Here is a 14,542-nt window from a genome sequence, read left to right as displayed (position 1 = left end):
AGTCGTTAGTGTGAAACGTCTTTCTAAAAGTGAATGCAAACCCAGGAGTCCGACACAAAAGTGTACATGTGTGTCATGGGAGCTACTTTGTGTACGGATTGTTGTGTTCACAGGTTGCCAGGTAGCAAGGACCCCTGGAGAGCTCCCTCCGCAGAACATTTTCTAATGTGTCAAAGACATGTATCACCGAGCACACACACACAGAGATATTTGTACAGTACACACTTTATCAGACGCCCTATAGGATAAGACAACTGCCCCCTGTGTATTGCATTTGCTTGCTTAGCCCCTTACACTGTAAAACAAGCTCCTCACACACCAGCATTATGGCATCAGTCCTTAACACATGTGGACATCAGAGCTGAACAGCTCAATGTATTAGCATGTTTTCTTCTTAGCACAGTAAGAATACAATGGAGGCCAAGGCTTTGTCAGTCAAGGAATGCTGCTGGATGTCAGAGGAGTGCCACCTAGTGGAGGAGCTGCACGGAGACTCTCGCAGAGACAGCCTGTGTCTGCCTAACATCTTCAAGTTCAAGAAAGTAAAGCCTTTTAGCAGGACTCAGATGGGTCCGGCTTACCAGGTGTACTACACGGCCCGAGAGCTTCTTCTGGAGGTGCTGGACAGAGGAGCCATGCGGGAGCTGATGAGAAGAGGTGCTACGCTGAAGTTGTCACACACTCAGAGCAAAGAGCAAGGCATTGACCTATCTGAGGAGGAGTATGCTGAGATGCTAACTTGCTTCTCCATCATTCTGCAGGACGGTCTTTCTGTTGGAGAGTGTGAGTTAAGCCTCAAATTAGAAGGATGGAAGTGTGTCCTCAAGAGAAACTGCTTCCACAGCAGCCTTTTGTATTTGAGCCGACTAGAAGATGAAGACAAGCTGGATACTTTGTCTGCCTTCTGTAACCATGTGACTAAGCGTTACCAGGCGTTATATACACCTGGTGGGAACCTGGCTGTGAAGAAATACAAACTTTGTTACCAGCAGGGGCCCTGTTCTCTTCATCTCGCCATCCTTTGTGACATAGGCTCAGGCTTCATCTGTAACATGCACCTGTATGTTCCTGAACATCTCCGCAGACGCAGTAGGAAACCTGTAGTTTTACAAGTGGTGGAGCACCTGCTTAGACCTTTTTACGGCCACTGCCATCATCTGTGGTTGGACACCTCCGCCTGGATGGAGGGCAAGCTTGTTGACATTTTCTTGGACTCTGGAGTCAAGATACAGTTTTATCAACCACAGAAAAGGAAGTCGATGGAGTTATGTTCATTTCCACAGAACACCTCCAGCCTTCAATGTGCCACTGAGGATCAACTATCCCTACTTGCAGCTCATCTCCAAGGCTGGACAGGACCAGCTCTTCTTTATTCAGTATCTGACCTAAGAGGATCACAAGCTGACATGCTCCTTCTCGGCCTCTGGGTGACGATACACACTATCTACATAAACACTTTTGTGCTACACACCCTGCAGAGCTCGTGCAGGCAGGTCCAGTTGACACAGTTCAGCAGAACTCTAGCTTCTCAGCTGGCTTTGGACCATGGCGCCCGAGTGCCTGTCCTGCCTCAGCTCAACAGCACATCATACAAAGCGATGGCAAGTCTGACAAATCACCACAAGGAAAGGTTGGTCTAGTTCTCTTTAAAGGGACCTATTATTTTCATTTTTCAGCTACTTTGTATTGCCTCAAGGCACGCCCACTCTGCTGTGGTTGGTCACACTCCTGAGTGCATAGAAAGACTTCAGCTTTGTGCCGCTAACTTTTAGAAGTTCAATTCATCTTTTTAAAATGGCCGCTTTTAACACACAACCATATGTGTTGCATCCTGAATCCGATGCCTGATGCCTGATGCCTGAAACAGAGCATTTTGGACCATCCCAAACTTCTTTTATGATGTACATCCAAATGTGCAAACCTCATTATCTGAAACTTTGGCATCGTTTAAAACGAGAATACAACATTCTAACTATATTTATAGTGGAAAAAAGTAAAAAAAAAAAACAAAATTTTATAGGAATATATGCATAAAACAATTCTAAATTCAAAGAAATGAAAGGGATAAATTAACGCTTTGAGGTATTATTCCCTTCATTGAAGACGTGCTTGTTCACAAAGACACAACATTTATTCCTCTCTGTCATTTGTATGTATTTATAAGCATTTTCAATTGTTTTCTGTACGTGTCATACCTTGAGTTAACATGGAACAACTTTCTGGAACAAATGAACTGGTCAAGTTAAGAGTCAGACCCTCTGGAACAATTTAATAAGGCTAACCAAAATTCCCCAGTAGTTATAGAACATACTGGTAAATTAGTTATCAGCTGTGCTTATATTTGGCTAAGAAATATTATTATATATTTGGCAAACTGGTAGAGGATTAGCATTGTCATTGTTAATATATTATTATCATTATAATCATATATTGGCGATGCTATCTTATTAGCTACTTCATAAAGCTAACAGCTAATAGTCACCCGCCATCAAACTAGCTTGCTTGAGCTAACTTATTTGACTGACAGACACAATTTCAAGGTTAATTGCAGACAGTATGGAACATATATGCTTTAAAGCTTCGGATAATAACTTCGGTCATAACTTTACCTTTCAATGACTTGACTGAACGGCCTCTCTGCCAAGAGTGGTTTGCTGCGGTGCTTTCTTGAGGTGGGCGATACCGCAAATTTTGGTATCTGAGACCAAGTAAATGCTGTACAATACTGGAAAGGTGTTGCCAATACCGATACAGATTCTATTTTTCTATATTTTTGAATTATTTTGTTAATCATGACATTTTCTAAAAGAGTACCTCGTTCAAATCTTTTCTTCTTACTCCAATAGAAAAAACACAAAAAGCAGTGAAAATCGACTGAGCTCTGCAGCAGCCAGATATCAAGGATGGGATCGACCAGGTGTGTGTGGATTGGACAACACTGGGAACTTCTGCTACTTGAACGCTGTGTTACAGTGTGTTTGTTCCACGGTGCCCCTTGTGGAGCACCTCCTGCATCAGGACACCCGCAAAGAGCTGGCACGGTGAGGAACCCCCCTACTGATAGTGGCTGTTTGTTTAAAATGTAGTGGGACAAAAACTACAGTACTCCCATACATTGTGATGTGCTTCTTTAGTTCCTAATCATCTTTCAACTAGAGAAAATTGCACTGAAAATACAAAGCATTCATGATGCATATACAGTATTTTCTTTATACACGACTGACGTATTTCTTTACACACAAAAACACTTAAAGGATTACAAGAAAAGTTAAGTATATTGATTCAATCGCTGATTTGTATATAAATCTATGAGTAACCAAGCTAGTGAAGATTACTTACATAGTAGGAAAAGAGGGAAACAGCGCCATCTAGTGAGACGAAGCCACTCATTCTATATCTGTGCAGGGCCAAGTGTCAGGTGACCCAGGTGTTTGTACGCCTCTTGGAGCAGATGTGGCTGGGGAGGAGCTCCAGCTGTGCCCCAGTGGAGGCCAGGACAGTGCTGTGCTCCATTCTGCCCCAATTCAACAACCACTCCCAACAGGATGCCCAAGAGCTCCTGCTCCTCCTCTTCAACAAGCTCCATGACGACATGAAAAAGGTTAGATTCTTTTCATTGTATGTTCTCAAATAGTTCACTTTGGTGACTTTAGTGTGCTTTTAAAAGGTTGGGAGGTGTAAGATCCGCTTCTCCAAGCAGCAGTTCAGGCGAGACCAAAACTATGCTTCTATACTGGGGGAGTCCACCATTGTGACCAAGTTGTTTGAAGGCCAGCTGAGCTACATGACGGTGTGCATGGAGTGTGACCATCAAGCCCACAGCATGCAGACCTTCACGGTGCTCTCCTTACCCATTCCCACACACACCAGCAAGTGCTCCATTCAGGTGCCCTGAGCTTTGGTGTTCTGTCCATACTACTGTCCAAAATGTTTTGGTAAGATTCAAGGGGAAATAACAGGTCTCATACCCATCTTGTGCAGGACTGCTTGTCTCTGTTCTTTGAGAAGACTCTCCTGACAGGGGCAGAGAAGATGCTTTGTTCAGCCTGTGAGCTGAGGAGAGAAACTGCAGTTCTCACTTTTTTGGACAAACCCCCAGAAATCCTCATGCTGCACCTGAAACGGTTGGTAGGAAAGTGACTACAGAAGTAGCTTGTATGTTGTTGCATCTCAGTTGGACTCATTGCTGTGTTCTTCAGGTTTGGTTGTAAAGGAAAGAACCAAGTGAAACTGAGGACGAATGTCGCCTTCTCTATGAAACTTGATCTTGGCTTTTTTCTGTCCAGCTCAGCACAGAACACCTCATATTCCTCCTATCGTCTCTATGCGGTTGTGGTAAGTGCACCATATCTTTTAGGGGTTGTTTTGTGTGCCGGGGCATTGAAGTACAACTCCTCTGTCTGCAGAACCATGCGGGTCAACTGAACATGGGTCACTACACAGCTCTGTGCCACAGCACCCTGACCCAAACGTGGCACTGTTTTGATGACTCTGCAGTCCGAGAAATCCCAGACAGCCATGTGCAATCGGCAGACGCCTACATCCTGCTTTATAGCCGCAAACCATTTCGTAAACCAAAGATTCTCGGACTTTAAAAAGGTCATGCTGATACACACAGAGGAATTATTTCCTAACTTTGCATCTCTCTAATGGCACCATTTCTACAATCACAACCACAAATTCAAATCAGTTTTAATAAATAGGCATGTAAGTTGTTTGACTTTAATATATTTGTTATACTGAAAGATTTGAAAGCATTGAGAAATCAACATTTACAAGAAAATAAAGATGTTTGAGTCTCATGCTAGGCGAGAAAAGTGTTCGAATGAGCAAGTGAAATGCCTGCACTTCCCCTTTCTGGTCCATTTCACCAAACTTTGTGCTTGTGTTTAGTTCAGTTAATGCTGACCTAATGAATCATGTCAATGTTAGTCTCATATGTGATCAGTACTGAAGACATAACTAGATCAACCAGATACATGTTCATTTCACAATCTAGAAATTTGATATTTGATCAAAATTAGCCCAATTTTTTAAACACCTTGATTTTCCTTTTGTTAACAATGTCAATATGGCTTCAAACTAACATAAGAACAGAATTTTCTGTCGTTGGCTGGATAAAAGGTCAGAAGAGATCTCTAAATCTGCACCAATTTAAAGCATTCCACATTGCGTATTGATTGATAAGCTATTGTGTTCTACATACCTCTACTGATTGCATATTATGTAAGTGTAACAATGTAATTAACATGAACACACAACCATCACAGTTCCCGCCGATCCTTCAACATTATGCAAATGTGAATACTCATACTCAGTCTGTTTCCATAGCATTAAAGAGGACCTATTATGCTAATCAGCAGCTCTTCTGAGAGCCCGCTCGAGTAGTGTTGCATGATTCACAGTTTCAAAATGTTCCCTATTTCTCTTGCACTGTCTGGCACTTCATGTATGCCCGTCAGGTTCAAAGTTCTTAAGGCTAGTGTCCTCTGATTGGCCAACTTGTCTCAGCACCAGCCTATCGCGAACCTGTTGTACATGATATAGACAATATGGAAAATCATGATAGGTCCTCTTTAACGATGCAAGACATTAGGCAGCTAGCAAGTGTAGCACCTAATGCAACGACCATGGTGTGATTAATATGGCTGCTACGGTCAACAACAACAAAAATTGGTCAAGTAACAAATAAAAATGTACTCAAATATTTACATTTTGAAAAGTGCAACATCAGCATTGTTAAGTATGTATACGCCATGTACTGTAGGTGTTAGCAAGATGTTCACACACTTCTGCAATCCAGCCATTCATGTTAACTGCAACAAGTGAGAAGCCTGGAAGCAGCTCTCTGCCCCACAATGAATCCACACAGGGTGGAGTCAGGATGACATACTTGTAGCCTCTAGACCGGAAATATGAGCAGTAGGCATGTTGTCACAGCTATAGGGTCCTCTAGTGGCGGAAGCATTGCACAACGTGCCTGTGCACCTTTCTCCAGACAGATACCTCAGCCATCAGATCCATGATGGGACATCATGAGCCCCCCAACTGTGGCTTTCTTGAAGAAAAAGACAACCATCTCGGTTGGTGTCGCATGGTCTTCAGGTCCAGAAGCTCCATCACAGGGTGGAATAAAACAAAATGTAGGCAGCAGAAGACTTGACAGAAGAGGTGGAGATTTCTGAAACCTCATGATCATCGAACTTGTACCAGCGCTGCTTGAAGGCATTCTTACAGTAGGCAGTGTAATGGCCACCATCCAAACCTCCGTAATGGTTCTGGAAAATGAAACAACAAAGAAATAAGTGCATGCAAACATGTATACACATTGTTCCCCAACAGACTTATTTGAGATCTACTCACAGAAACGCTAAACAGGTTATATCTCTTCAGGTTCTGCTTAGGTCCGATGACATACTGGGATAAGTCCAGAGTGTCTAAAGGGAAATCTACAGAGGTCTGCAGCTTCTGTTTCCATCGACCCTCGTAGGAGAAGCTGTAAGGATAACAAGGAATGTGTAGAAAAAGCACACAGCAGAGGTCCAAGTTGAAAGCTCAGTGCATGATGATGAAATCATCAAATGTAAAACGTCAAGGCCCGGTATTTAATCTCAGTCAAAACAATTTTAAATTAACAAAAGAGACAAGTCACTACAGACCGCTTCAGGTGCACCAGGAGAAGTGGGGGGACCTTCCAGATCTCCAGTTTCTTTGTAGAATCTCTGTGCGCTTTGCAGTGCCGACAGAAGACCTTGTTGTTATCAGTCAGCCTCTCCTCCTTGGAGAACATCCTCAGACAATCCTGGGATGCAATACATTTTCTAATGTTTATTTACTTCAATTGAAACTTAAGCGGAAGGATCAAGAAATATTTCCTTGTTGGTGGAAAAAAAACGAAAAAAAGTCTTTCTCGATGACTACAGTCAATGCGCACAGAGCACAAACAGAAGAATACAAATTCAGGCTACAAATGTAACTAACCTGCAGGGAGCACTTGCTGGTGGAGGCCAGAGACAGAGAAAGGTACATGAAGGTCTCAAAGGTTCGAGACTTGCGGTGGCAAGTCTGACACTGCACAGTGGACTTGAACTGGCCCTGGAAGAGTGCCACGATGATGGACTCGTTCAGCAGCTTGTGTTTGTTCCAGGCCAGATCTGCTGCCATCTGATCATCCAGGTGGTCATTTTCCTCCTCTTTGTACCGCTTCCTGTTGTCCGCCTGACAACACAAACAAAACACACGGAGTGTTAGTAAACATATACTGCACCGCTATATTGCAAACCCCTAAAACTGCAGCAGGCAGATTTAAACTCAACTCAAAAAAATTCTGAATATTGATTTATTTATTTTTTTTATTCAATATATGCTTGTATTTTAGCCATAAGTATATATATTTCAGGATCACTAACATGCAGCCATGTTAACATTTGATAATATTGAATGAGGCTACAGTTCCCTTTATTTCTCATATGGTAAACCGCATCTTGCAAGGTTTCCACTGAAAAGTGTCCCAAACTATCTGACCATTGCACTACTTTGTCTCAGAAAGCAGTTGCGGTAGTATGGCTTTGAGTGTGTCCACTGATTGACAGAGAGCATTGTTACTTTATGAGTTACATTACAAGAATGAGATGGAAAGAAAAGAAAAGTAAAAGAACCAAAAATATCGCAAGATATTATATGGCTCTACCTTATTGAGGTCCTCATGGAGTCCATCCATGAGAAAGAGCAGCAACTCCTGAGAGTCTTGCTGGTCGTAACCAGCAAACTGATCATTGATCTTTCCTATGGTGGTCTTAAAGTCCCGTGGACTGATGCACTTGTACAGACCAGCCCACAGCGCCTTCATGATCACACCAAATTCCTCTGCCACTTCACCTTTATGGCCAAGAATGTTAGACCTGTCAGAACACAAAAACAGGAAGGAAAAATGCTGATTAACATGTCTTAATTAATATTATAGTCAACCCCTAATATGTCTGCCGTGCATGTAGATGTACTCACCGATTTATGTCTTCCAGGTAATAATTGTTGTTGAAGTACTCCGCCATGGCTGGAGTGTTACACAGACACTGCAAGATGGAGTTCATGTAGCAAGTGTTGCCAAGATTACGAAGGCCAGTTAAACTTGAACCTAAGCCTCCAAATGTTGGATTCAGGCTGCGAATTTTGGCAGCTGAGGGTCGTGCAAGTTCCACTTTAGAATAGACTTTAGCACTGGATGGTCTGAAGAAATAACATGAAAACAATGTTAAAAGGACAAAAAAAACCTACAATTATTCCACAAAAAAGCATATTGTTTCGCACAAGAAAAAATGCACATATTTGGGTATTTATAGGTATTTGTGCATTCTTTGTAGAACTTGGAATCTTCAGCAAAATATGTCAACAGTCCTCTGACACAAAATCTGACACTACCTTTTTACCATTTTATGTCTAGCGGACTGGAGAATAGCCAAACGCTTGTGTGCCTTACTTGGTTTCTCTGTTGATGGTCGGTATGGCGGCAGCGGGAGTTGGGGCAGAAGTCTTCTTCTGGGCTTCCTCTCTCAGGTCTTGGCTAATGTCTGGAGAAGAGTAGGATCGCTTTAGTTTGGACTGTTCCCGCTCCTGCTCTTTCTCCACATTGGATGGTGGCACAGCTGGTCGCGGTGGTTTCTGCTCCACAGCTGGTGGTGTCGGAACAGTGACCTCAGGCGGGTACAGGTGGACGCGGTTGGTTGGGGAATGGTAATATCGGAAGGTTCCGGTAACAGTGTCAAGGAACTACATGAGAAAAGATGTGACTATTAAGCACTTAGAAATAAATTAGGTACATTAAAAAATTGATTTGAAAGTTTTTGTACTGCATACTAAATAGTGTCACATGGTACCTTCATCCAACCATCTGGCAGGCCCGGCACACTTCTTCCCATTTCTTCACTTCTTGCTCTCGTCAGTGGCTCTCTCTGTGGAATAAAAACACTTGTCAACTTTACTTTATAGTAGAGAATGCAATTTAGTTGTTTTTGTGTGACCCTCTCAGAACAGCGATAACCAGTATTTATGCAGTATATACTCTGTAAAGTCTGTGTTTACATTTTGAATCACACATTGTGTAATTCCCAATTAAGAACTGATGCTTATGATTTATTATTGTGAAAATACATATTTTCAAGAAACAGTATATACAGTATGGAGCTGTATTGCTATTTCATTCATTCAATTAAAATAAAATGAAATATGAATAAAAATGAAATAAAACAATTAGCGCCTAACACTCACAATCAGGAGTGTGTCTGAACGCCTCACAGCATGAGGAGATGGGAGCAGGAAAGAGAGTGTAAATCTATTCAATACTCTGTGTGCATCATATCAACAAATACGTTTGAATGGCTATTTTGGGCATTAAGAGTGTTTCATCTTGAAGATTTCATTTATATTGATGTTCCAGTTGATCCCTGCATGGCGCAGCGGTGAAAACCTGTCACTTTGAGCAGAGATTCACCTGAAAATGCGACTTTACCTTTCGTTCTATGTATATTGAACACTATTAAGAAGGGGGTAGAGCTTCATTTAGAATTGGGACACCATGGAAAGATTCCAGGCTGATAATGGACATTTCATACTAAACAAGTAGCAAACTGCTGTCAATGCTGAGCTAGCTTTAGCTAAGAATGATGCATTCAGGTGCATCACAAAAGGACACTTGGGAATCGTAGTAAACACACTCATACATGCACATGCGCCCAAATCACACAATATTTACAAACCCAACCACTTGTTGCTCCTAACAATGTTACAAAATGTTCTATTTATATCACACATCAATGTTAAGCAAATGGACTTCGGGACAGATACTGTTTTACCGTGATCGTCAAACTTTCCCTTCTAGTTTGGTATGGAATGAACATGCAGACCTAAACCATAGCCATCGCGAGAGGACAAAACAGTGAACACACTGTAAAAGTTTGGGAACTACTGCTACTACTACAACACTTGGAATGACCCAAGAACAGAATCTGCCATTAGTTTTTTCCATTTTCCCATAGATGGAATGATCTGATGTCCTAATAATTGTGTCCACCTAATGTATGAGATGTGATGTGAAGAGCAACTCACCTTTATTTCACTGACGACATGGTTGTGTGAAGGCGCGTCTAGAGACATACTCTTTGTTGGTGCGTCAGAGTTTTGCTCTCTTCCTCTGTCTTTGTCTTCCCACACCTGGTTCTCTTTATCCTCCTCTTCCTCTGCCTTCTGTCTCTCCAGTCTCTTTTTCTCTTGATGTCTATTCTCTTCCTCTTCCTTCTTTTTCTTATCAAGCGCTTCCTTTTCAAGCTTCTCTTTCAGCTCCTTGTCCCGCCTCTCCTCCTCTTGTTGATGCTCCTGAACGCGTTTCTCCTGTTCTTGCCTGGCTTTCTCCTTGGATGCCACCACCTCAGAGTGCATCCGACTTTCATCTTCTTCAGACAAAGAAATGTTGAAGGCTGGTTTGGCTGAGCGGTCAGGAACATTTGGCATGTTCTTGCTGGAGTCTTTGTCGGGCCCATTTAAGCTCTTAGGCTCCTCTGAGAAGCGGATTGAGGGCTTCTTTGTGCGGTCAAACTGTGACAGGAAGATAAAATGATAACATGAGTGGAGCAAGTTCAACAATCAAGTCCAGTTGGGAGTTGGTCACTTATGTACATCTCCAACCCAAAGGTTGGAAAAGACCAATCATACCTGTGGTGCGGCCTTGGATGTGGCAGAAGGTTGGCTGGATGTCAAAGGTCCTTTCTTGCTTAGTTCCACCACAGAATTTAAGTGAGAAAAGTCAACTCTGTCTGGTAGTCTTTCTGCAGCTACAGTAGCTGTAGTTGTGGGCGCTTTGGTTGGAGCAACTCCATTCACTAGTAAGGGAGCGGTGGGTTCTTTTGGCTCTGGTTCTGGCTGAGGTGGAGTAGGAGACTTTGGTTCCTCAAGAGATGGGTAACTAAAGTTTACTGTTAAAAACATAACAATAATCAACCTTAGACAATTATTGCACTCGAAACCTGGGTAAAAACTGGACTAACAAACATGTAGTAAATCTCATTACTTAAATTCTCACGATAAGGGTTCACTATTAAGTTAGTACATTGTGAACAATGTTTATTTTTGATGCCAAAGCATCAGTTTGGCTGATGATACTCACACTGAGGCAGGGTGTTGGTAATGATTTCTCGAGGAGGGCGGACTTTAGCATTGGTTGTGTACATTGGGTAAAACAACAGCCAGTTCTCATAGCCTCCTTCCAACACCAGTGGCTCACTCCTCAAGATGGTTATACTGTCCCACTGTAGTGTCAGAATTATTCAGGATTAAATTAGACCACAGATGGTTGGTCACATCTTAAATTGACAACGTAATTACCTTGTACAGAGCATCTTTAAGGCTCCGCAATGTAGTGCCCAGTGTAAGATCCGTAACAGAGTTAAACCAGTCTAACAGGACTAAATAATCCACAGATCCACGCCTTTTCCACTGTTCTTTGGACACCTCTGGAAGCTTTTCTTCAATCTGATTCACAGTGATCCTGAAAAATCAATCAAACTCAATTTTGATTCAAATACAGGAGACAGGATTAAATAATGCACCATTTTTGTATTTGTTGCATCATATTTGCCTCAACATACAAGAAATAATAACAGTCTCAATTGACAGGAACTAAAATCAAGCTATTTATTTTTTATATGCTCCTCCTCTCACATACCCTGGACTGATGGCTTCCTCAGGCACACTGATGCAGGCCTGTGATGGAACTTGAATGTGAGACTCCTCAAAGTCTCTCTGGTTCCGTGCATCCATGACAATTAAAGTAATCATCTGGTCTGTCATCATGTGGAAAAGTTTCTCCGCTGTGATGCCCCCACGTGTCACTGCTGCAATAACAGGTACTGTAAGGTCATTGAAGTGACACATGGCAGAAAAATGTCAACAATCTGGAATGGCCACAAGCCAATGGAGAGGCAGGGGCATCTGAAATTAACACTTTACTACCATATCTCTAATAGAGCAATCTATTTAATTGAACATTGAATCACGACATCATCTGCTTACCGTCTGCGTTCTTCAGCTCATCTTTTTCTTCTTTTACCTGACAGTCACAATAATTTAGGTTAAGAAAAAGAAATGTGCATTTTACTGAAAAGTCCCGAGCTCAAATGCATATTAAGATTTCAGTAAAACAATATACATTCATAACACAATGACATTGTTAGCTAGCTCATTAACTCGTTTTCTTGCGTTATAATACACAGAAAAGTGATACAAGTATGTGTTCATGTTTCGCATAGGGATTGTAAATGATGGGCAAAATTCTTAAAAAGTGCAGTTCCCCTTTAACAACTCAGCTTTTAATTAATTTTACTTAAAATAAGCAAAATACATCACTGTTGTTAAGCTTAGGTTTATCTATGCCATCTAAATGAAGTCTCTCCAACTTGTATTTGAGTATTCCTTCACCCACGTAAAATGATACTGTCATTTTACGTGTCATTTTACATAGCACTACCTTATTGTTGTCCATCTTGATTTCTGATGATGATTTGGGAGGAAGACTTTTCTCTGTTTTTTCTTCCATTCCCTCTTTCTCAACTTGTCTCTCCTTCTCATCCAGCTTTCGCCTGACTTCACATTCCTCATACCTTTTCAGAATATCACCATTCGGAGGATTAGATATGATCATTAAACAATATGATCATCATCAAACCTTCTGACCTGAGTTTGAGGCTTTCCGCAAGTTTTTCGGCTTCTTCAATGGCTTTCTTGAAATTGTTTGTCCCAAGCATGTTCAGGTAATACTCCTTTGTAGATTGGAATAAACAGGAATTATAAAAATAGACTTCCAACACACCAAAATCTAAAGATGCAAATGTAAGCATGGCGAGTATATATACCGACTGCTGCTTGAAGTCTGGTCTCTTCTTGACAAGGTCATATACTGTCAGATACTTCATATAGAGTACATAAGCTTTCTCTTCATCTCTGTCCATACGACACTCCTCTGCCGCTTTGAAGATTTTGCAGGCACTATGAACATAGCTGCATCACAGAAAGATGGTATTAGTATTGTGAATGTGTTTAGCACTGATTATACAGCAAATGCAGTGTAAGGTAACCTTAATGGATATCACATACTTTCTTGTGCTTGTCTTGTCTGGCTTGATTTCAGCCTTCTTATTGAGGTCACCGAGATTTGTGGACAAATACAGGTCCTTGGCCCCGGTGGACACCGCAGGCATCTTGACGGGTGTGTTCAGTCAGACCTTACAGGTTGAATCAATGCACTCCTTCCGACATACCTGGCACCGACAACACAAACAAAAACATTGTTGTTTTTTTTAAAACAAATACGGCTCTGCATGACATCTGATGAGTGATGCAAGCTAACAGGGTAAGCTCACAATCACCATAATGTAAATGTTTAACAGCATTTGACTATGAAAGGTATTAAAGACTAAACGTAACCATCACAGAATATTGGTGTTACACCTGTTTGGACTAATAGTATGTTGCTGCAGGACTTGACAACACAAACATAGTTTGGTGCTAACATTAGCCGTCACCGTCTACTGAATGACAACTCCATTCACGTTCATTTAAGTTATTCAAACGTCAAGCATTGGTTCAACGCGACCACTAAGCAAAGAAGTCAGCTTCTAGCGTTCTAAGTTAGCCAGCTAGCCTAGCTATGTTGTTTATCAAGCTAAAGTGTCAGCTCACGCAGTTAGGTGATAGCTAATGTGAGCTACTTAGAAGACAGCACGGACAGAAAAATAACCGTAGTAAGCACACTTGGCTTTGTTGGGTTCAACGTTTAACGCCAATAAATGTAGATATTCTCACAGATCAGCTTTTGTTAATTCCAATTACCTTTGTTGATACGTTCTTTCTTCGGTGGACTTTTTTTGACAGCTGATTCCTGATTCCGTCTTCGTCTTCTTCTTCTGAAAGTCTTAGTGGGCGATGCCACCACGTTACTTAACTCTGCTGCCATCTTCTGGAGCTATTGTGCTATTACCACAATATACAGAACAGTACAACCTTTTGCCATAAAAGAGAGCCAACCATCGAAGTAAGACTCATGATAATACGCATATTATAAAATATCTTTCTAATTATTACTTGATCTAAACTAATTCAAATAAAAACACACAGGACAGGTTAAGAATATTTTTCTTAGCTCTGTCACTCATGGGTTCTTAAACATTAAGTAACAATATGATAGTAGTACTGCACTGATAAACAGGAAATCACAAAGTTTGATCTAAAGAATTAACGTCAGTTTTTTTTTACAAGATGGCAAAGAGCAAAAGTGATGAAAGAAAACACAACTTAGTGTTTATGATCAGTATACTATGACCAATACAGTTCATCAAATAGGAGAAGGCTTTATAAAATACAGCAATACTGAAACCCCCCACTAGATAACAGTATCGTACTAAAAAGGCCTTCTTTTTCTCTCTGCATTAAAATGCGTCTTCTCAGGTGAGTCATTTGACATATTTCAGTTTTATTTAGCCTTATTATACAGTGATTG

General features: G+C 41.3%; 2 protein-coding genes across 2 annotated transcripts; one reads left to right on the top strand and one right to left on the bottom strand.

The window, feature by feature from the left end:
• Positions 1-413: 413 nt before the first annotated feature.
• LOC131139225 (uncharacterized) lies at positions 414-5,628 on the top strand. Its single transcript, XM_078795661.1, has 7 exons — positions 414-1,639; positions 2,862-3,041; positions 3,406-3,618; positions 3,676-3,886; positions 3,982-4,124; positions 4,200-4,335; positions 4,407-5,628. The coding sequence occupies exons 1-7, from the start codon at positions 414-416 to the stop codon at positions 4,593-4,595; spliced, it is 2,298 nt and encodes a 765-aa protein (XP_078651787.1). The 3' UTR covers positions 4,596-5,628.
• Positions 5,629-5,682: 54 nt separating this feature from the next.
• usp8 (ubiquitin specific peptidase 8) lies at positions 5,683-14,006 on the bottom strand. Its single transcript, XM_058088598.2, has 19 exons — positions 13,876-14,006; positions 13,141-13,304; positions 12,900-13,044; positions 12,721-12,806; positions 12,515-12,647; positions 12,061-12,097; positions 11,714-11,882; positions 11,374-11,536; positions 11,156-11,297; positions 10,705-10,964; positions 10,102-10,587; positions 8,874-8,948; positions 8,477-8,766; positions 8,005-8,226; positions 7,691-7,901; positions 6,982-7,218; positions 6,660-6,802; positions 6,364-6,496; positions 5,683-6,278 (listed from the first exon to the last, which is right to left on the bottom strand). Exons 2-19 carry the CDS (start codon positions 13,242-13,244, stop codon positions 6,120-6,122), a joined length of 3,195 nt encoding a protein of 1,064 aa, XP_057944581.2. The 5' UTR covers positions 13,245-13,304; positions 13,876-14,006; the 3' UTR covers positions 5,683-6,119.
• Between the last annotated feature and the right edge of the window lie 536 nt (positions 14,007-14,542).

Source organism: Doryrhamphus excisus, linkage group LG13 (assembly GCF_037039965.1).
Source record: "Doryrhamphus excisus strain RoL-2023G ecotype Guam linkage group LG13, RoL_Dexc_Guam_v1.1, whole genome shotgun sequence".
Classification (NCBI taxonomy): domain Eukaryota; kingdom Metazoa; phylum Chordata; class Actinopteri; order Syngnathiformes; family Syngnathidae; genus Doryrhamphus; species Doryrhamphus excisus.
Note: the sequence above shows the minus strand (reverse complement) of the source record. Positions and strands in the feature narration are given on the sequence as shown.

Bases quoted from the DNA above. Each gene is read 5' to 3' on its own strand.
- usp8 (XM_058088598.2), bottom strand. From the start codon at position 13,244: ATGCCTGCGGTGTCCACCGGGGCCAAGGACCTGTATTTGTCCACAAAT. The intron at 13,045-13,140 runs GTATGTGATATC...TCTGTGATGCAG, and splicing joins GACAAGACAAGCACAAGAAA to CTATGTTCATAGTGCCTGCA. The intron at 6,803-6,981 runs GTTAGTTACATT...ATTGCATCCCAG, and splicing joins CCAGCAAGTGCTCCCTGCAG to GATTGTCTGAGGATGTTCTC.
- LOC131139225 (XM_078795661.1), top strand. From the start codon at position 414: ATGGAGGCCAAGGCTTTGTCAGTCAAGGAATGCTGCTGGATGTCAGAG. The intron at 3,619-3,675 runs GTATGTTCTCAA...AAAGGTTGGGAG, and splicing joins AAGGTTAGATTCTTTTCATT to GTGTAAGATCCGCTTCTCCA. The intron at 4,125-4,199 runs GTTGGTAGGAAA...TGTGTTCTTCAG, and splicing joins CTCATGCTGCACCTGAAACG to GTTTGGTTGTAAAGGAAAGA.